This window comes from Sinohyriopsis cumingii, chromosome 18 (genome assembly GCF_028554795.1).
Source record: "Sinohyriopsis cumingii isolate HCF-2022 chromosome 18, ASM2855479v2, whole genome shotgun sequence".
Lineage (NCBI taxonomy): Eukaryota > Metazoa > Mollusca > Bivalvia > Unionida > Unionidae > Sinohyriopsis > Sinohyriopsis cumingii.
Window position 1 is genome coordinate 3,045,601 of NC_142978.1, and position 23,588 is coordinate 3,069,188.

At 33.0% G+C, this 23,588-nt stretch overlaps 1 protein-coding gene across 1 annotated transcript in view; it reads right to left on the reverse strand.

Annotated features, from left to right (window-relative positions):
- Positions 1–8,992, reverse strand: part of LOC149775974 (uncharacterized) — a 71,917-nt gene extending 62,925 nt beyond the window's left edge. Inside the window, exon 1 of the mRNA XM_089941037.1 lies at positions 8,863–8,992. Coding sequence (XP_089797163.1) covers positions 8,863–8,939 — 77 coding nt within the window. The 5' untranslated portion in view covers positions 8,940–8,992. The remainder of the gene's footprint in view (positions 1–8,862) is intronic.
- Between the last annotated feature and the right edge of the window lie 14,596 nt (positions 8,993–23,588).

Sequence of the window (23,588 nt, forward strand, 5' to 3'; positions counted from 1 at the left end):
TCTTTTATTTGGATCAGCTGCCAGTACAACGAAAAACAAATTTCAAAGGTATAATTTTTTTCTGACCAGTAGCGTCCCTCTCTTTCTTACAAGATGGAAACCAGTAAGATTTTAATATCACATAATACAACGGACAATTGCGAAAGACCCTTTCATACCATGTTTGCAAAGTCTGGAAATAAGCCATGCGCCTCAGATATTTTCAGCAAAAGATATTCTTGATCTTTGATGATCTCCCCGGTACGATTTGTTTGTCTTCATGATACATAATACTTTGGTTTAAACATACTTTATTGTCACAGTATGAGACAACACGCTCTAACAGTTTAATTTCCCTTCTTATATAATACATGTATTTCAACATATTTAAATATGGCAACGGTGTATGAAAACCTAATACTGAACAAATTTGAGAGATACAGAATACTCGAAAGATATTATCTGGATCAGATCACAACTTTTACAGTTGTTGCATCTAAGCCAAAACGTTGCATGTGATCACTTTCATCTTTATTAAGTCCAGTACACTCTTGGTCATTTACACTGTATTTTGGTCATATAAGTCCAGTACACTCTTGGTCATTTACACTGTATTTTGGTCATATGACCTCAAATAAGGACAGCAGACACTATACATTGTAATTATTAAGAAATGATTGGGGTACCTAACTACATTTAATCAGGTACCACTAGCGCAAACAGTACTTTAAATAAAATATCACTAATATCAATAAATACGACTAAGTCTAACAATATGCCAGTGCTTTCAAAGTAAGCATCAGATGAAGTAGATAAACTTTGAACTTTGTTACAGATAAAATGCCTCTACTGACGCATTTGCTTACATGAATATGAGAACTATCACAATACATAACTAGGTTAATAATCCAATAGACGAGTCTATTTTGTAAACAAAGGCTTATAGTGTTGTTACTGGTCTTACTGATTTCACATTATCAGTTGTATTCACCTAATTATAGAAGCCGTATTGTTCTAGTAGTTATCATGACGGACATGCAACCAGAAAGGTACCAGTTCCCATTCTATCTTGACTAGACAGGCTCTGTCTCCGCTATCTGAATGGGCAGGATGTATTACTCCATTTGCAACGACAATTCACAACATAACCTTTCTTTTGTGCTGATGTCCACGCACTGCCATTACCAACGACATATGCTTTGGTAGGCGATTCCAATGCAGCACGAAATAAACCATTTGTGTACATATAGCAAAATCACAAATATCTTATAATGACACAAAAGTTGTTAACGCGGTGAGAAGAAAAAAAACAGTTTATCAACTTGTGGCACAAAGTACCATCTTTCTTGTGATATGATAAAGAAAGTACGCAGGGCCATACATAGCGTCACGTGAATAACAATAAATATGTACAGCATGGCACAGAAAAGCAAATCTATCCAGAATGATGCAGAGGTCTAAAGAAAATGAACAAAATATAAAAAAGCATTACTCATTTACTATAAAGGACTTATTATCTATGAGTAAAGTAAACAAATTTGGATACAGTCTTAGTGAACAACAGCGTTTCCTGATTTTCATGACCACGTTATGAACGTCACAGAGAGGAGACGCGACGCCATCTGTAACAATACATTTTTTTCACTTCTGGCTCTAATATTCCGGATATAATGTCAAATTCAAGAAACAAAGATGTGACTGAATTTAAAAGTTTAGGTGGTAGGAAAAAAAGCTACTAAAAGCAAAATGGTTGGCCCCTTTCACCTCGAACCCATTCGCATGTTGTGTAAGAATCTGCCACTCTAAACTACTTCTTCAAACATGATAAGTATGTAGAGATAACAAATTTCAATCTAACTGTAGTGATACACTTGTATCCTTAGAAAGAAATAAATCCCACCCTAATTAGCCGGACGTATATTTTCCAATTGTTCGTCATCACTCTTGGCGAGAATGACTGGTTACAATATCTGTTATCAAACGCGGTGGAGGCAGAATCGCAAAGCAAAACCTATATCTTTACGTGTAGGAATAAAAACGAAATAGTGCCTATGTATCACGCCTAAACAGGAAAAGGATAGTTTACAACTTATTTTTAAAGTATTTTTATAAGTCAAGAAATTATTTATTATATAATGAAAAATTCAAGTATTTTGACTAACGTAACGTTAATTTTCTGCTTATTAGTTATAGTTTTATACTATTAGAATTTTTTTAATCAGAAATATATGTATAATAAAGGAAGATGTTTATAATGACCTCATAATTACGAGTTTCTTCAGACATTTTTTCTAATGTGCTTCAATTATTTCATCTTCAGATTACAACACTAATAAGACTTTCAAATTTAAAATATAAAAGTCGATGTAGTACTATAATATAGTGTTGGCAACATTTACTTTTCATTTCTCGTTCATTGCTTGATGATATTAAAGAAAGTACGTATAAATCAATTTCTTAACCAAGTATGTTTTACCTGGATTGAATCTATATTAGAAAACCAAACACTAATACAAGAAAAGAATGGATGAATGGGGCTGAAGATTCCTAATGAAGAAATAGCAAGAAAATTTGAGACAACGATTGAATAATGGCTGCAATTTATGTTATAAAAATGTTTTATCTATCGTTGTTTTGTTTATCAAATGGTTACATGTAGAAGGAGATATATTGTTATAATCTGTTGTCATTATGACATATTAAAGTGGGTTAGGAATTTGGTAATTGGAATTAGATTAACCATGCATATATCTTCATACTACATGCACGAACTGAAGCTGTTCTGTTGATTCGTAATTCTTTTTTATCGAGACTCCATTAAGTCTTGCCCAAATGAAAGCGTTTAAAATGTAATATTTTATTTAATTTCATGTCCAAATTTATTAGGTTTAAGCTGTGCCTGCAATTGGTTAACATTTCACCGCAAAGTAATTACTCTAACATCCTGAAATGTCTTTGGAATTCAATCCATGTTTTCAGTTACAAGTTATTTATATAAATCATACTTATTGGCTGTTGTATTAAAACATATTACATTCACCTTTATTTCATGTTTTTGATAGGTGACACATTATATTCAAAATAAACCTTATTATAACCACCGTCCATCTGAGATCATCAAATGTTAGGATAAATGTGATCAATCTAGACATGCCTAACTGTACTCAATAAAATTAGGTTTTGTCATTCGATTTATACATCTCACGATCATTTTAGTCTGCCTTGCCAGTAGGCGGTACCTTCCTTTAGACGTTTCAGTCCCACTCATCTAATGCTTCCTTTTAACAACATTTGTTTTTCTGATAAAGATTCAACCAAGTCAAAGGTATGCTTGGTTAAGAAGGTTTATCATTAGTGTTTTATTTTTATATACACACTCTAAATGATGAGCTAAAATTAAAACGTACATTATAGCAACACTGTAAATGCTAAATGTTCTAAATCCATCTTAAATATAAGAATCTTACCTATGTCATCCACCCTCTCCAAATCCATGCTGCTCGAACACGTTATGGTCCAGGTAACATGTTCTAAGTCCATTCATTACTAATTGCGAACAATACACAGGAACATATTTACATATCTTTGTGGACTACTAGATAGAAATTTACACTCCACCAAACGATCTATACATGATATTCACCACATACTGGGTACGCGTATATGTTAGGCATGAAAAGAAAAGGAGAAATGTTAACTTTTGTCAGATGCTTAATTGCAAGTAGAGGTACGGTAAGTTCGTAAATAAGTATGATTTTAAAAGCCTTTATTTATCGAATAATGCTAGGACGTTATAAATATCATGTTTCTTGCCAACATTCTCCAACAGTTCAGAATTCGACTAGCGTATAGAATTTATTTTGGCTAATGCCCAATCTATAGTAATCAGGTTGATCGGAAGCATTATATATTTGAAGTATAAAATGAAATGCATACAGGTAGGAAAGCAGTTTTCTCGTTTGGATGATAAAGCATTATCACACACGAATGATTTCCCCTAGAATTATAAAACTAGGAACTGGTGATGCTTTAGACTGAATTAGGACGTTTTGATGCTCATAAGTTAAGAGTTTTATTCTGAAAATATTTAATGATTGAATTGTAGAAAACTTTATTTAAAGCAACAATGAATTTACTGTCTTAAACTTGACATTCGGTGCAGAGATTAGACCACGATTTTTCTTTTACAGATATATGAGTGTTCCCACCTTCATGAAATATTTTATTTACAGATGCAAACATTTTGTAGTAAACGGATGAAATTCTAAAGGAACGAGGAAACAGAAGGTAAAACACTTATAAACCCTGTAAATAAAGGAATATAACATCTTTAGTTATTCTGTGAGACTCTTGATAAATGATTGCAAATTTTTAGTTACAAAACAAATTAGCAACTAAAGATCAAGCGATAATTAGAAAACAGGGAGATAATTTTTACGTGTTAATTTTCTTTCAATATTCACGATAGCCAATATCACCAATATCATATAAAACGACAAAATAAAATTGGTACTATATGAAAAAATGTTACACTATTTACAAGAATCTCACAAGTGGATTGATAAGAAGGATATAATCGTTTGAAATTATTGTATTATTCGTTCTAATCAGACGTCTTTTAGTCTGCTTTTGTAAACTAATGCTTACTGCATACAGCGTAATCAATATATTATGATCTCATGGATATGACGTCACCTTTTTACATAGCAGTATCGTTGCACCATTAACTTTGCCAGAGTATTTGGACATACCTTTACATGATTGTTATTCCTAGTATTAAATAACAAAAAAGAAGAATTCTTCTACATTCTTAAAAATTGTAATAATAGTCCTGTGAAAGAAAACAACAAAATCATCGAAAAGTATATGAGATCCATGGAACGCTTCAATGATTTACGAAGTGACATAAATCGGCCGCGTACGCTTTAACTAATCAAACAACAGGTGTGATATCGATAATTATCACATAGTCTATACACGTTACATACATTGTTGTTGTTGTGGGGTTTAGCTCCATCTTTCAGCACACGATAGGCTATACATGGCAGCCAGTATTAATGGTGGTGGAAGAACCCCACGAAAACCCCGGGAAGAACCACCGACCCACGAGAAGTTACTGGCAAGCTTTTTCACATACCCACATTGGCCGAATCTGAGACTCGAACCCACGCAGACAGAGGTGAGAAGGCAATGATCGTAACGAAGAGCGCATTAGACCACTCGGCCACTCGGGGCCCCTACGTTACATACAGGCTTTACAGTTTAATATTTGTGATATTACCACACGTTAACATATCACTTTATGTGATTCAAATTGGTCCAAATAAGCCCATGAAATTCTTGCGCAATTTTCTCTTTGCTGATTGGCTGCAATCGGGGGACAATTGTCTCTACCCTACCTTATGGAACGTTTTCGTTTTACTAATACTATGAATATTTTGGCGGCCATTTTTCGAATCGAAAAGGTCACGTCATTCTGAATATGGGGAAATTGTCCCAATGGGGCTCGTTATGCCATATATTATCATGCGCTGAAAAAATGGCGTTAAAACCCAAATGACAACAGCAACTACAAGAAATAGTATTAAGGATATTGGTCCATTGATATCATGCATGAGGGAAGGAGTGGGAGGTAATCCTGTAACAAAGAATTCGCTCTATATAAAAGTGTGGTTTAAATGTTTACTTCTATAAGCAAATAAACTCACCTCTGTTCACAGAAGAATGTAAACATCAGTCGATCTATCAACTGACAGAACGTTAGGCCTATAAAAACACAGTATTGTGAAGTGGTAAATAGCTCAAATGATCTATGTCTTTTATGTTATGCAATTCCCACTCTCTCCTGTTCCAAATAAACTAATTGCAAATATCTGGTCACAAATGCATTTAAATATGGAATGTCGTCATGCAGTAATAATCATTTCTCATGAATATTACACAAGTTTCAGTAATGAAAGTGACATATTTTATGTGTCCAAATTGTTATATTGATACTCTAACCTTCAGTGAATCAAACTTTGTGACATCACACGGAACTTCCATACACATTCTGTGTTGAGAAACGATGTTCTCTGATGTTCTCTGGGTCATTTGTTCCATTCACTCTCAATGATAATTACTCTTTGAATTCTAATTTATCAAAGAAAATCTGTTTTTAAATTGTATTGGTTATAAAACTGTCCAAAAAATTGACAATAGTTTGGGACTATTTTTGACGTTCAATGTGAGGGCTGTTATGTTTGGGTTGGGGTGGGGTGCTCCAAGATTTTAACTAAAATATTATGGAAGTCCGACCCAGGCTTGATTTTGGTTGGAAGTTTAATTAATGAAAGATAGGTGTTTCAGCTCCGAGCCCCCAGTCAGTAATGCCAACGGTTAAATGTCTGAACATACAAAAAAACGAAATTCAACAAATAATAATTTAATAACAATTCAATAGTCAAATGATTCAAATTGCCCAAGTACTCTCCTCCCGCTTGACCCTGCAATAGCCTATTGCATCATTTGATTAGTAGTGTGAGATAGATTTCCACCTGTCCTTGTATTCTACTCATCTATGTATTCTTCTTTCCTATTACTCCCAATTCTTTCTCCTCTTCCTCCCGACTTTCTCCAAATTCCTTCTCCTCCTCCACCTTCTATACACCTTCTTTCCACCGACTAGACTTTGGTCGACTCCGACTGCTCTACTAGTCTCACTTCCGTCACCACATCTTGTCCCCTGAAAAGCTTCCTCTTCGAAGCTTTGTCCTTCCTTAGAATTTATTTCTAAGTTTTACCGCCAAATTACAAGTGGCTTTCTCGGAGTAATCCTATTTTCTCAGCAATCTGTCTAGGCGTCTACTAACCTTTTGCTTGAGAGTTATGAAGTTATAATTCGGATCTAAATTGTAATCACATCCTCTATCTCAATTCCCATTGGATGTCGCTGTGAACCGAACCAATCAAACTTAGCGGACAATGTCCTTCTTCCTCTCTGTCCCTGTGGGGACGGATGAGCACACACCCCGTTCACCACACGGGTTTCATCTGATCTCTGAACAAACCTTTAACATGTAGATGTGATACGGCAATCCTTTGTCCAGTTGGCACGATCTATCGCCTGCGTCGATTCAAGATTCCGCTCTGGTGGGTCACGGTAACTTTGCGTATGAGGTTAACTGTAGCTCTCGTAAATGTTTAGACATCAAACACATGGCCGCGGCAATTATATATGTTTAATACCTGGGTTTATCAAACGTGACACTCAACAAATGAAGGAAATGTACATCACCTGAATCAGAATGAACGAAATTATTTCTTCTTCTTTCTATATATTTCCATTACAATAAAATAAATCTATATGATAAACAAGATCTCGAATGGGAAATGATTGCATATTGATTGTCTGAAACTCGTTGAATAATGACCAAGGCTCGCAAAAGCTGGAGATTATTCAGCTCGTATTATAAATTCAATATTAAATCATTACCCATTCGAGATTCTCTATCTGTCTTCCTGAAATAGCCGATCACGAGCATAACGTTTTCTTTGTGTATTTGATACAAGTTGTCTATAATCGTCAATCTGTGTACATTTTATGAACGAAAATGCTAGTTCAATATTTATCTTATAGTCATTTATTGACCTACTTATTCTATTTCAATTTCATGAAAACTTCATGCGTGTACAGAATGAAGATTGAAAATACGAGTGTATTAAGACAGATAACCTTAGGCTGAAAGATTGTAAGGAGTGATTTTGTTAACTCCCATTGTCCATTTCAGAGCATAATGATGTAAAAGCAGTTCATTTTATTGGGAATAAATATTAAAGTAACAACAGCGCAGAAAAAATACAAACAAACCTGTACATTGCTCAGTGATTTTGAATTGATTTTTTTAAAAAAAATTTAAATACCCAGACATTAAATAAACTATGGTCTTTAAATTCATGTGTGTTATCAACAGATTCATAGTTAAAAGAGCACGTTTTTTCACAATAGTATACCATGCTAGAAAGAGAGTTTTTAAAAAATCATTCATATGGCTCTTTCCAGTTCGGGTTATCTTTCTTACTCAACTAGAAGTCGGAAGCAATACAAAAACCAAAACCAAAATAATAATAAAAAATATAACTATTTAGCAACTATAGCACTATACAGCTGATGCAGCAAACCAATGAATATATTTATTCTATTTAAATGCTGCACACGAAAGAAACATCTCTCTCTGTCTATCTCTCTCTCTCTCTCTCTCTCAGCATTTGCCTGACTGACTATTCGTTCACAAATAATCCTAACTTTCTGCATAACTTTACAGAAGAAAGTGAATGATATAAGCTGCATGTAAAGAACTTCGGCAACCCCTAATGGTATAACAATCCCCACAGATATATGAAATGTTCGCTTCAAAATCTAATACAGACACAAGCAACAGATTTATCATTGAGAACTTACAATGGTGCATCTGTCCTGAGATAAAGAAGCACCATCGTTCTGATTTGTTGATACTATCACGGTCTCATAGTTACGTTATAGAACAATGCGTGAACAGTCGGATGTTTGTTATGACATCATCGTTTGTCTCACAGTTACATTATAGAAGAATGTGTGAAAAGTCAGATCTTTGTTATCATGACCTAGAAGTCAAATTGGTGTAACATTCATGGAAGGTAGATCGTACTTGCAATTTGCCATACATCCTTTTAAAACAGGTTATTGGTGTAATAAATAAATAATTGAAAAAACGTTCCTTTCCAGATCATCTAAAGTCATTACTGGCTCATTGTGATTGTCGAATTCCAGTGTATCCAATTCAAATTATTCGCCATATTTTCAATATATCATTAATAAGTACGTCTTCTATACAAATGGAAAAGAAAGAAATTGAATGAACATACCCGCTCCAGGCGTTGCTCTCAGGAACGAAGAAAAGAAACAACAACAGGGTAAAGGAAACCCACCCTTTCCAATCCATGATGCGTTTTCTAACTTCAGATAAGAGACTTTCTATTCAGAAATCATCCTGCCAGTGAAGTTTAGGCGGAAGTCTAGAATTATTTATATACTGTGAGATGATTGTATTTCCAAACTACCCGCAATTAGGGCAGCAAATATTTTCCATTTAAGGTAAATGGGCCACATGAAGGGAAAATATTGTCATGACATAAACAATAATGTCTATTTAGAGATACATTATAATACAGATGTATGAGAATGTGTTCCAAAATGTGTTCAATGTGCTTCTTTCTTATCGTTATCAGCTGCTAGTACACAAAACTTTCAATATTATTAGTATTTCTGACCTGTAGCGGCCCTCTGTTGTCATACAAGATGGCAACCAGGAAGATTTTAATGCCAGAGACTACAACGTACAAGTACGTAAGACCCATTCAAATCATGTTTACTCCATATACATTGGTCACGTTAAGATTCTATGGTGCCAAACTAAGTAATAGAATAGAGCGAAAACGAATAAGTTTAGTAAAATTCAACAAATAGTTTATTTCCCTTGAATACAAAGTGAAAATTTAAAACGGAACTTACCGTATTGTGAATAAAATCCCAAATGTTCTTCAAGTTCTATCACATGTCCCAATGTATGACGTCCAATTGAATTCCAATTTTATTCCAAACAAGTTCCGTCATTGAATGTGTTCAGGTGCCTATAATCTCCAATGTGCTAATGCGCCAGTGGCCTGGATTGTAGCGATGTGCTAATAGTCTTTTAATGTATCACAATAATATAATCCAAAATGTTCTTGTTTGAATTCACTATGATTCCAAATTAATATTTCTGTCCAAGAATATCACTGATCAGCACTTTGATATTCTAGTGAATAATAATTTGAATAAATTAATCCACCCAAATGAATAACTGAACACAGCAATACAATGTTAAGGCAAGAATGAGTAATTTCACAAGTAAACAAATTATATAAAAGCTAATACCCAACAATAGAGGCCGTATGTAGGTCAGCAGCCTCTTCTCTACATCATTCAAGCTGTCAACATGTTTTGGAATTTCCTAGTATAACTCGGGTGTCCTAGAACCAGACCCAAATAAGATGTTTACCTATATTCAATCCACAATACCGGATAAAAATTTTAGGGATGTATTTTGTTGTTTACAAAATAAATGTCCCTGGTCAGGTACATAGTGAACATGACTTCGACAAGTCAGGTAAAAAATACAGATATAAAAACATAAATCATTATGAAAGCCATAATAATTGTAGTTATTACTAGCACGAATGCTTTGACTATATTTGATCAGCTACCACTTTATCAAGCACATTTTATAATAAAATATCATCAACATATGTAAATACAGCTATCTAAAGACTAGCAATATACTAATGCTTTCAAAATATGCTTCAAATAAAGTGGAAACACTCTGAACTTCATTACAGAAAGACTCTAGTGATGTGTTTGTTCACAGGAGTATGCGAAATATCATAAAACAATAACTAGCTTAAAAATCCAAAAGACGAGTCTATTTTATAAACAAATATGTCTGTGGTTGTTATTGATCTCCCGGATTTCACATTAAGAGTCGCACCTAATTACAGAAGCCGTACTAGGTAAGCTCGACAGACTTGCGACCAGAAAGGTAACTGTTTCTATCTGCCATAACCAAGCAGGGTCGGTCCCGTTTGACTGAGCAGGATTCTTTACTCCAATTGCATGGCTTTGTCGCAATATAACCTTTCATATGCTAATATCCGAAACTGACAAAACTAATTGCATGCATTCTGATAGCCGATTCCAATTCTGCCAGAAAGAAACCAATTGGTAGATACAGCAACAACACAGCTATTATAAATGACACACAACTAGGAAAACAGCGTGGAGAAAAGAGATCAGTTTCTCTATTTTTGGCACAGAGTAATGTCTTCATTAGGACAGAATAAAGAACGTAAACAGAACTACACACAGTGACACGCTAACAACAATGAGTATTGACATCATGGCATAGAGAATCAGAACTATCCAAAATGATGAAAATGTCCAAACTAAAGAAAAAGAACACAATTAAAAATTAAATAATGCATTGACTATAAGGGATGTATTAGCTATGACTAAGGAAAACAAAATTTGGATACAGGCTAGATGCATTGTAGCGTATCCCACGTTACCTACTTATAAATATCATCGTGAGGAGATAGGACGTGATCTGTTGCAAAATGCTTTTTTTTCACTTCTAGATTTACATTCGGGATATAGTTTCCATTTCGAGTAATAAAGATATAACTGTATTTACATTAAAAGTTAAGGTGATGGAAAGACCTCCTTCTTCTATTCCTCCTACTAGACTACTAATACTACTAATATTGCTACTACTACTACTACTACTACTTATAACGAAAATAATAATAATAATAATAATAATAATAATAATAATAATAATAATAATAATATCATTGAATGTAACAGGGGAATGTGAAACTGAGCTAATTAAAAGGAGAAAAACTGGCGTAGATTTTATTAAATTGTACATTATTCTCTCGATTACCCGTCTAATTTTAACAGATGATGCAATACAATGAATTCGAATTAAATGAAGCTTCTTACATATTTACGTTGTTACGACTATATGGCCATAAACCTGGTAACAGAAAGACGCAAAACCAGAACGTTTTGTAAAACTTAGCAAATAATTTGATTATCAAAGTTACAAATGAAAATGTTAGAGGAACTTACCATATTATGAAGTGAATCCAAAATAATCCTGAAAGAGTTATATTAAAGTCCAAAAGAATGAAACGTTCCGCATAAACTTCAGAACCGAAAATGTACTGGTCCACCAAGAATCGTGACGCTGTCAATATGACATTATCCAGAACCTTTTTGTAAAATTCAAAATAGTTCCAGAATAATAATATATCCGCAAAATGAACACTTTCCATTTCTACTGAACAGTCCAAACAATTGTTTCCTCTCAGATGATATCTAAGTACAACATAAAACACATCAGTAGATTTTATGTTACAACAGGAAAACAAAAAATAAGAATAGCTCCAAAATAGGAATAAAATTTGATTGCTCAGTTCTCTCCTTATATATGCCTTCTCTTACGACTATGTTCTACAACATAACCCCATTTGACAGATAAAACTACGCTATGAATATTTCGAAAAGCGTATTCATGTGACCTAGCCCATTCAATCTGAAATTACTTAAGTTTTCTAGAACCTTCCAAACCCCACCAGCCAATGAGAAATTAACCCAAACATTGTCAATAAAGTCTTGTTAATAAGATTATTATTAGTAATTATCAACACATACGTAAGCTATTTATAGGTCCTATGTAATTGTGCGCTCTGAATATTCATAAACAGGACCTGATCAGGTAGGCAAAATCTAACTAAAGATAATCACTATAATTTACAGCCATGAATAAAAATTAAAAAAATTAGATAAAATCATGTACTAGCAGTTAAAAAAATTCAGATATAAATAACAACATAAAGTTTTAAAACAATGAAGTTACTCAAGATTACTTTGACTTTATTTAAATTAATTAAAATCTCACTCTCAGCGATCTTAGTGACTATACCAAGCACTTCAACAACAATTTAGACGTCTTAAGTCGATATACTCACTATATTCTTATTAAAAAAGGTATACAGGAACAATTACTCTGGATATAAGCCAGGTTGCTTTCTTCAAAAGAATTAGAATCTTTACGTTCGAAATTTGTTTACTTAACGTTTTGTTCAAAGGTTAAGATTACCATACACTAGTTCTTATCGTCAACAGCATCAAGGCAGTCAACTTACGCATCCTCTTATCATAACCAGACCGTACCCTATGATTTGCGAATTAGCGCGGAGCCCAAGGCGGTTGCCCCGTTCGCCTTGCCCTAGGGCCCGGCCTAATGGTAACCATCTTAATATGCACTATTAGTTTCTTTAGAAAAGCTAAGTAAGTTTAGATGGTACTAATCATCTTTGCTTGTGGTGTCAGGATTGAAATTACTGAAATATCAGAAGGTACATTTCGCTATAAAAGTTTAATGCTAGTAAATTACACGTTTAAGGCTCGTCCTTCTGTCTATACAGTCCCCACGAAACTTATTAGCTAGACGCCTTGAATGTTTAGACCTGCAATCAGTCATTTCACATTAAAACCAAGCACTTCAACAACAATTTAGACGTCTTAAGTCGCTATAGTCACTATATTCTTATTTTAAGAAAAGGTATACAGGAACAATTACTCTGGATATAAGCCAGTCTGCTTTCTTCAAAAGAATTAGAATCTTTAAGTTCGAAATTTGTTTACTTGACATTTTGTGCAAATGTTAAGATTACGAATAGAGCTAGCATTCTTAGACTGGTATCTGATCTGGAATACACTTACGGTGCACAGTGACTCTGCAAAGTACAGATGCAGCACAGTCAGAATGGTATGTGATCTGGAATACACTTATGGTGAACAGTGACTATCAAGTGTAGGTGCAGCACTGTCAGACTGGTCTGATCACCAGTAAACCAAGATTTCATTAGGTTTCAAATATTACTCACCCGACAGACAATACATGATTCAATCTGAATGTGTGCCTTAACTTTTAGTGAGTATTAACACTAGCAGAAAAGGAATGTGCATGTAAATATATAAAATATAAGATGAATCCAATGCAAATTTAAATTGAAATTTACATTTAGTTTGATTTGAAAATATAAAGGTAACATATATTGCACAAAATGTTAGGAAGGTAACCCTTTCAAAACAAACATAAACATACGCTCCTTCTTTTTAAAAGAAAGGACTTTATAATTCTTTAAAATGTACATAAAATGAATTACAAAGATATAAACTAAACTCCTTAAAATATAGGGTCAACATATTTGATATGAAACGCATTCTCCGAGCAAATCTAAGATTTCTTTGGTTGATATTCATGAAAAAGAATCGTAACTGAGATCACATTAAGAAACTAATATCACAGGATGGAATTCAATACACCTGACAGGAATGCGTTTTAAAGTCGCTATATGAAATATTCTATTCTGAAACGAGTGATTTATTCTTTCGATCGCTCCGGTTACGGAGTAGTTAGAGCGCCAGCCTCGGATGCGAGAGGTCGTGGATTCGAATCCCGGTCGAGTCATAACAAAGACATATAAAAATGGTACTAGCACCTGCCTCGCTAGGCGCTCAGCATTAAGAGGCTAGTGTTAGGACTGATCTACCTGGTGTCAGGATAATGTGACTAGGTGGGATATCATGCTACATGTATGCGCCACGATGCCCCGTGATAGACATCACTATAAACTACCACACTGCAGACATCGTAGCGATATGACTGAAAGGTTGTTTAAGCTATGTTAAAAATCCAAATCACACACACACACACACACACACACACACACACACACACACATTTATTCTTTCTTTCTGTACCTTTAATACCAGTACTTGTTACCCAACAACACAGAACACGCTTGCCAGATTATGTTAGTAAAACATGCGTCTGAAAGAATTTAATATTACTGGTATGCCAAATTTAAAGGTTTGTAAGGTTGTCATTACAGGAAGGGATTCCGAACAAATGCTGCGTTTTGTTCAACACTGCTCGTCGTCACACTCTAAAAATGATGGATAATAGTTTGTCCTAAGTCCCTATTTAGTGTTTCAGAATCATGGACTTCTTCCAACAATACTGGTCCACGTACACATTTACCCGTTTATGATAAAGAAATAAATAAATTGAAATGATTTATACAAAGGTTCTCCAAGATATTGCCAGTTTAATTTAAAGCATGAAGCAATTTATTAATATAGTATTGAAATGCATTGCAGATGACATTTTCCTGAAGACAGAGCTGTCGACCAGCCCTTTAAAGAAACATAGATGTGTGTGTGTGTGTGTGTGTGTGTGTGTGTGTGTGTGTGTGTGTGTTTTCCCTACTCGGCTGTCTTACCAAAATGATTTTCAAAACATTGCTGAAAATGTTCTTTCTTAAGCTAGAAAAATTTTAATGCATGTATCTGTTCTGTGAATTTAATCCCATCAGATTTTAACGTTTCATGATGAAGTATTAATTCATTGTCATTACCAGAATTTTCATAAACATGAAACTTTGGACTAATTGAAATCATAAAAACCCAACATTAAACTGTATATCATTTTTATTAAAAGAACTGAGTGTCTAATTGATGGGTAATATGAGTAGTAGGCGTATCACTTTGTTATACTGTTATGTATATTTAATTCGTATTATTTACTAGCTTTCCATAATGATTACATGTTCTATACATCTGCATTTTGTCCTTGACCTTGTCCAAAATCGTGTTCGTAGTGTACCTGACCAGTGACAATTATTTTGTAAACAACATCATAACTATTGATACGTTTTCTGTATGAGTGTGGATGAAATATTCAGATCATTATTAAGGTAACCATGTTTACTTGAAATTGCTTTTAAAGATACAGCCTCATTTCTTAGAATATTCTAGAATAGAAAATTTCCATTAAGTAACAGAGTATTTTCAGGAAATGATAACTGCGACCTAGGTGAAGTAAAGGGGTATATAATCTTCTTTATCTAAGTATTACTCTTTTCTGCCTTAACATCTGACGAAGAATCAAACTTATTATTGTGTTCCTTTATTTCATCTGGGTGGATTTATTCATTCAAATTATCATTTACTTCGTTTACAAAGTGCTCAATAATATTCTTGGACTGGAACATTATACACCTTCGATATTAATGCATTTATTAATGCAAATTATTTGGAATACCACTAGAATTCAGTTGGAAATTCATACATTTAGACTTGTGATAGAACATGTTTAACCATTTGGAGTTCCATTCACAATACTATAATTTCCTTTTAAATCTTCACCCTTTATTCCAGGGAAATAAATCATCTGTTGAATTTTACAAACCTGTTGAATTTGCTCTTTTTGGTTACTTAGTTTAAACAAATAGCTTATGCTGACTGCTCTCTCCTATTAAGAGAATATAGTCTATCTAGCAGTACTAATAAATGCATTAGTAAATGGAGGCATTCTAATAGTAAATGGATGTATTTTAGTATTAAATTGATGTATTCAATTATTAGTAAATGGGTGTATTTTTCTAGCAGTAATTGGAAGCATACTAGTAGTAGTAAATAGATGTATTCTAGTACTAGTGATAATAGATGTATTCTAGTAGTAGTAATAATGGATGTATTATAGTAGTAGTAATAATGGACGTATTCTAGTAGTAGTAATAATGGATGTATTCTAGTAGTAGTAGTAAATGTATTTACTAGTAGTAGTAGTAGTAGATGTATTCTAGTAGTAGTAAACGGATGTATTCTAGTGGTAGTAAACGGATGTATTCTAGTAGTAGTAAACGGATGTATTCTAGTAGTAGTAAACGGATGTATTCTAGTGGTAGTAAACGGATGTATTCTAGTAGTAGTAAACGGATGTATTCTAGTAGTAGTAAACGAATGTATTCTAGTAGTAGTAAATAGATGTATTCTAGTGGTAGTAAACGGATGTATTCTAGTAGTAGTAATAATGGATGTATTCTAGTGGTAGTAAACGGATGTATTCTAGTGGTAGTAAACGGATGTATTCTAGTAGTAGTAAACGGATGTATTCTAGTAGTAGTAGTAAATGGATTTATTCTAGTAGTAGTAAATGGATGTATTCTAGTAGTAGTAAACGGATGTATTCTAGTAGTAGTAATAATGGATGTATTCTAGTAGTAGTAGTAAATGGATTTATTCTAGTAGTAGTAAATGGATGTATTCTAGTAGTAGTAAACGGATGTATTCTAGTAGTAGTAATAATGGATGTATTCTAGTAGTAGTAAACGGATGTATTCTAGTAGTAGTAAACGGATGTATTCTAGTAGTAGTAATAATGGATGTATTCTAGTAGTAGTAATAATGGATGTATTCTAGTAGTAGTAGTAAATGGATTTATTCTAGTGGTAGTAAATGGATGTATTCTAGTGGTAGTAAACGGATGTATTCTAGTGGTAGTAAACGGATGTATTCTAGTAGTAGTAAACGGATGTATTCTAGTGGTAGTAAATGGATGTATTCTAGTGGTAGTAAACGGATGTATTCTAGTAGTAGTAATAATGGATGTATTCTAGTAGTAGTAATAATGGATGTATTCTAGTAGTAGTAGTAAATGGATTTATTCTAGTGGTAGTAAATGGATGTATTCTAGTGGTAGTAAACGGATGTATTCTAGTGGTAGTAAACGGATGTATTCTAGTGGTAGTAAACGGATGTATTCTAGTAGTAGTAAACGGATGTATTCTAGTAGTAGTAGTAAATGGATTTATTCTAGTAGTAGTAAATGGATGTATTCTAGTAGAAGTAAACGGATGTATTCTAGTAGTAGTAAACGGATGTATTCTAGTAGTAGTAATAATGGATGTATTCTAGTAGTAGTAAACGGATGTATTCTAGTAGTAGTAATAATGGATGTATTCTAGTAGTAGTAATAATGGATGTATTCTAGTAGTAGTAGTAAACGGATGTATTCTAGTAGTAGTAAACGGATGTATTCTAGTAGTAGTAAACGGATGTATTCTAGTAGTAGTAAACGAATGTATTCTAGTAGTAGTAAATAGATGTATTCTAGTGGTAGTAAACGGATGTATTCTAGTAGTAGTAATAATGGATGTATTCTAGTGGTAGTAAACGGATGTATTCTAGTGGTAGTAAACGGATGTATTCTAGTAGTAGTAAACGGATGTATTCTAGTAGTAGTAAACGAATGTATTCTAGTAGTAGTAAACGGATGTATTCTAGTAGTAGTAAATGGATGTATTCTAGTAGTAGTAAACGGATTTATTCTAGTAGTAGTAAATAGATGTATTCTAGTAGCAGTAAATGGATGTATTCTAGTAGTAGTAAACGGATGTATTCTAGTAGTAGTAAATGGATGTATTCTAGTAGTAGTAAACGGATGTATTCTAGTGGTAGTAAATAGATGTATTCTAGTAGTAGTAAATGGATGTATTCTAGTAGTAGCAAACGGATGTATTCTGTAGTAAAGGAATGTATTCTAGTAGTAGCAAACGAATGTATTCTATTAGTAGTAAACGGATGTATTCTAGTAGTAGTAAATGGATGTATTCTAGTAGTAGTAAACGGATGTATTCTAGTAGTAGTAAATGGATGTATTCTAGTAGTAGTAAACGGATGTATTCTAGTAGTAGTAAACGAATGTATTCTAGTAGTAGTAAACGGATGTATTCTAGTAGTAGCAAACGGATGTATTCTGTAGTAAAGGAATGTATTCTAGTAGTAGCAAACGAATGTATTCTAGTAGTAGTAAACGGATGTATTCTAGTAGTAGTAAATGGATGTATTCTAGTAGTAGTAAACGGATGTATTCTAGTAGTCGTAAACGAATGTATTCTAGTAGTAGTAAACGGATGTATTCTGTAGTAAAGGAATGTATTCTAGTGTTAGTAAATGTATGTATTCTAGTAGTAGTAAACGAATGTATTCTAGTAGTAGCAATCGGATGTATTCTAGTAGTAGTAAACGAATGTATTCTAGTAGTAGTAAATAGATGTATTCTAGTGGTTGTAAACGGATGTATTCTAGTAGTAGTAATAATGGATGTATTCTAGTGGTAGTAAACGGATGTATTCTAGTGGTAGTAAACGGATGTATTCTAGTAGTAGTAAACGAATGTATTCTAGTAGTAGTAAACGGATGTATTCTAGTAGTAGTAAATGGATGTATTCTAGTAGTAGTAAACGGATGTATTCTAGTAGTAGTAAACGAATGTATTCTAGTAGTAGTAAATGGATGTATATTAGTAGTAGTAAATGGATGTATTCTAGTAGTAGTAAACGGATGTATTCTAGTGGTAGTAAATAGATGTATTCTAGTAGTAGTAAATGGATGTATTCTAGTAGTAGTAAACGGATGTATTCTAGTAGTAGTAAACGAATGTATTCTAGTAGTAGTAAACGGATGTATTCTAGTAGTAGCAAACGGATGTATTCTGTAGTAAAGGAATGTATTCTAATAGTAGTAAACGAATGTATTCTAGTAGTAGTAAATAGATGTATTCTAGTGGTAGTAAACGGATGTATTCTAGTAGTGGTAATAATGGATGTATTCTAGTGGTAGTAAACGGATGTATTCTAGTGGTAGTAAACGGATGTTTTCTAGTAGTAGTAAACGGATGTATTCTAGTAGTAGTAAACGGATGTATTCTAGTGGTAGTAAACGGATGTATTCTATTAGTAGTAAACGGATGTATTCTAGTAGTAGTAAACGAATGTATTCTAGTAGTAGTAAATAGATGTATTCTAGTGGTAGTAAACGGATGTATTCTAGTAGTAGTAATAATGGATGTATTCTAGTGGTAGTAAACGGATGTATTCTAGTGGTAGTAAACGGATGTATTCTAGTAGTAGTAAACGGATGTATTCTAGTAGTAGTAGTAAATGGATTTATTCTAGTAGTAGTAAATGGATGTATTCTAGTAGTAGTAAACGGATGTATTCTAGTAGTAGTAATAATGGATGTATTCTAGTAGTAGTAGTAAATGGATTTATTCTAGTAGTAGTAAATGGATGTATTCTAGTAGTAGTAAACGGATGTATTCTAGTAGTAGTAATAATGGATGTATTCTAGTAGTAGTAAACGGATGTATTCTAGTAGTAGTAAACGGATGTATTCTAGTAGTAGTAATAATGGATGTATTCTAGTAGTAGTAATAATGGATGTATTCTAGTAGTAGTAGTAAATGGATTTATTCTAGTGGTAGTAAATGGATGTATTCTAGTGGTAGTAAACGGATGTATTCTAGTGGTAGTAAACGCATGTATTCTAGTAGTAGTAAACGGATGTATTCTAGTGGTAGTAAATGGATGTATTCTAGTGGTAGTAAACGGATGTATTCTAGTAGTAGTAATAATGGATGTATTCTAGTAGTAGTAATAATGGATGTATTCTAGTAGTAGTAGTAAATGGATTTATTCTAGTGGTAGTAAATGGATGTATTCTAGTGGTAGTAAACGGATGTATTCTAGTGGTAGTAAACGGATGTATTCTAGTAGTAGTAAACGGATGTATTCTAGTAGTAGTAGTAAATGGATTTATTCTAGTAGTAGTAAACGGATGTATTCTAGTAGTAGTAAACGGATGTATTCTAGTAGTAGTAATAATGGATGTATTCTAGTAGTAGTAAACGGATGTATTCTAGTAGTAGTAATAATTGATGTATTCTAGTAGTAGTAATAATGGATGTATTCTAGTAGTAGTAGTAAACGGATGTATTCTAGTAGTAGTAAACGGATGTATTCTAGTAGTAGTAAACGGATGTATTCTAGTAGTAGTAATAATGGATGTATTCTAGTAGTAGTAATAATGGATGTATTCTAGTAGTAGTAGTAAACGGATGTATTCTAGTAGTAGTAAACGGATGTATTCTAGTAGTAGTAAACGGATGTATTCTAGTAGTTGTAAACGAATGTATTCTAGTAGTAGTAAATAGATGTATTCTAGTGGTAGTAAACGGATGTATTCTAGTAGTAGTAATAATGGATGTATTCTAGTGGTAGTAAACGGATGTATTCTAGTAGTAGTAAACGGATGTATTCTAGTAGTAGTAAACGAATGTATTCTAGTAGTAGTAAACGGATGTATTCTAGTAGTAGCAAATGGATGTATTCTAGTAGTAGTAAACGGATGTATTCTAGTAGTAGTAAACGAATGTATTCTAGTAGTAGTAAATAGATGTATTCTAGTAGCAGTAAATGGATGTATTCTAGTAGTAGTAAACGGATGTATTCTAGTAGTAGTAAATGGATGTATTCTAGTAGTAGTAAACGGATGTATTCTAGTGGTAGTAAATAGATGTATTCTAGTAGTAGTAAATGGATGTATTCTAGTAGTAGCAAACGGATGTATTCTGTAGTAAAGGAATGTATTCTAGTAGTAGCAAACGAATGTATTCTGTTAGTAGTAAACGGATGTATTCTAGTAGTAGTAAATGGATGTATTCTAGTAGTAGTAAACGGATGTATTCTAGTAGTAGTAAATGGATGTATTCTAGTAGTAGTAAACGGATGTATTCTAGTAGTAGTAAACGAATGTATTCTAGTAGTAGTAAACGGATGTATTCTAGTAGTAGCAAACGGATGTATTCTGTAGTAAAGGAATGTATTCTAGTAGTAGCAAACGAATGTATTCTAGTAGTAGTAAACGGATGTATTCTAGTAGTAGTAAATGGATGTATTCTAGTAGTAGTAAACGGATGTATTCTAGTAGTCGTAAACGAATGTATTCTAGTAGTAGTAAACGGATGTATTCTGTAGTAAAGGAATGTATTCTAGTGTTAGTAAATGTATGTATTGTAGTAGTAGTAAACGAATGTATTCTAGTAGTAGCAATCGGATGTATTCTAGTAGTAGTAAACGAATGTATTCTAGTAGTAGTAAATAGATGTATTCTAGTGGTAGTAAACGGGTGTATTCTAGTAGTAGTAATAATGGATGTATTCTAGTGGTAGTAAACGGATGTATTCTAGTGGTAGTAAACGGATGTATTCTAGTAGTAGTAAACGAATGTATTCTAGTAGTAGTAAACGGATGTATTCTAGTAGTAGTAAATGGATGTATTCTAGTAGTAGTAAACGGATGTATTCTAGTAGTAGTAAACGAATGTATTCTAGTAGTAGTAAATGGATGTATATTAGTAGTAGTAAATGGATGTATTCTAGTAGTAGTAAACGGATGTATTCTAGTGGTAGTAAATAGATGTATTCTAGTAGTAGTAAATGGATGTATTCTAGTAGTAGTAAACGGATGTATTCTAGTAGTAGTAAACGAATGTATTCTAGTAGTAGTAAACGGATGTATTCTAGTAGTAGTAAATGGATGTATTCTAGTAGTAGTAAACGGATTTATTCTAGTAGTAGTAAATAGATGTATTCTAGTAGTAGTAAATGGATGTATTCTAGTAGTAGTAGTAAATGGATTTATTCTAGTGGTAGTAAACGGATGTATTCTAGTAGTAGTAAACGAATGTATTCTAGTAGTAGTAAACGGATGTATTCTAGTAGTAGTAAATGGATGTATTCTAGTAGTAGTAAACGGATTTATTCTAGTAGTAGTAAATAGATGTATTCTAGTAGTAGTAAATGGATGTATTCTAGTAGTAGCAAACGGATGTATTCTAGTAGTAGTAAATGGATGTATTCTAGTAGTAGTAAACGGATGTATTCTAGTGGTAGTAAATAGATGTATTCTAGTAGTAGTAAATGGATGTATTCTAGTACTAGCAAACGGATGTATTCTGTAGTAAAGGAATGTATTCTAGTAGTAGCAAACGAATGTATTCTATTAGTAGTAAACGGATGTATTCTAGTAGTAGTAAATGGATGTATTCTACTAGTAGTAAACGGATGTATTCTAGTAGTAGTAAATGGATGTATTCTAGTAGTAGTAGTAAATGTATTTACTAGTAGTAGTAGTAGTAGATGTATTCTAGTAGTAGTAAACGGATGTATTCTAGTGGTAGTAAACGGATGTATTCTAGTAGTAGTAAACGGATGTATTCTAGTAGTAGTAAACGGATGTATTCTAGTGGTAGTAAACGGATGTATTCTAGTAGTAGTAAACGGATGTATTCTAGTAGTAGTAAACGAATGTATTCTAGTAGTAGTAAATAGATGTATTCTAGTGGTAGTAAACGGATGTATTCTAGTAGTAGTAATAATGGATGTATTCTAGTGGTAGTAAACGGATGTATTCTAGTGGTAGTAAACGGATGTATTCTAGTAGTAGTAAACGGATGTATTCTAGTAGTAGTAGTAAATGGATTTATTCTAGTAGTAGTAAATGGATGTATTCTAGTAGTAGTAAACGGATGTATTCTAGTAGTAGTAATAATGGATGTATTCTAGTAGTAGTAGTAAATGGATTTATTCTAGTAGTAGTAAATGGATGTATTCTAGTAGTAGTAAACGGATGTATTCTAGTAGTAGTAATAATGGATGTATTCTAGTAGTAGTAAACGGATGTATTCTAGTAGTAGTAAACGGATGTATTCTAGTAGTAGTAATAATGGATGTATTCTAGTAGTAGTAATAATGGATGTATTCTAGTAGTAGTAGTAAATGGATTTATTCTAGTGGTAGTAAATGGATGTATTCTAGTGGTAGTAAACGGATGTATTCTAGTGGTAGTAAACGGATGTATTCTAGTAGTAGTAAACGGATGTATTCTAGTGGTAGTAAATGGATGTATTCTAGTGGTAGTAAACGGATGTATTCTAGTAGTAGTAATAATGGATGTATTCTAGTAGTAGTAATAATGGATGTATTCTAGTAGTAGTAGTAAATGGATTTATTCTAGTGGTAGTAAATGGATGTATTCTAGTGGTAGTAAACGGATGTATTCTAGTGGTAGTAAACGGATGTATTCTAGTAGTAGTAAACGGATGTATTCTAGTAGTAGTAGTAAATGGATTTATTCTAGTAGTAGTAAACGGATGTATTCTAGTAGTAGTAAACGGATGTATTCTAGTAGTAGTAATAATGGATGTATTCTAGTAGTAGTAAACGGATGTATTCTAGTAGTAGTAATAATTGATGTATTCTAGTAGTAGTAATAATGGATGTATTCTAGTAGTAGTA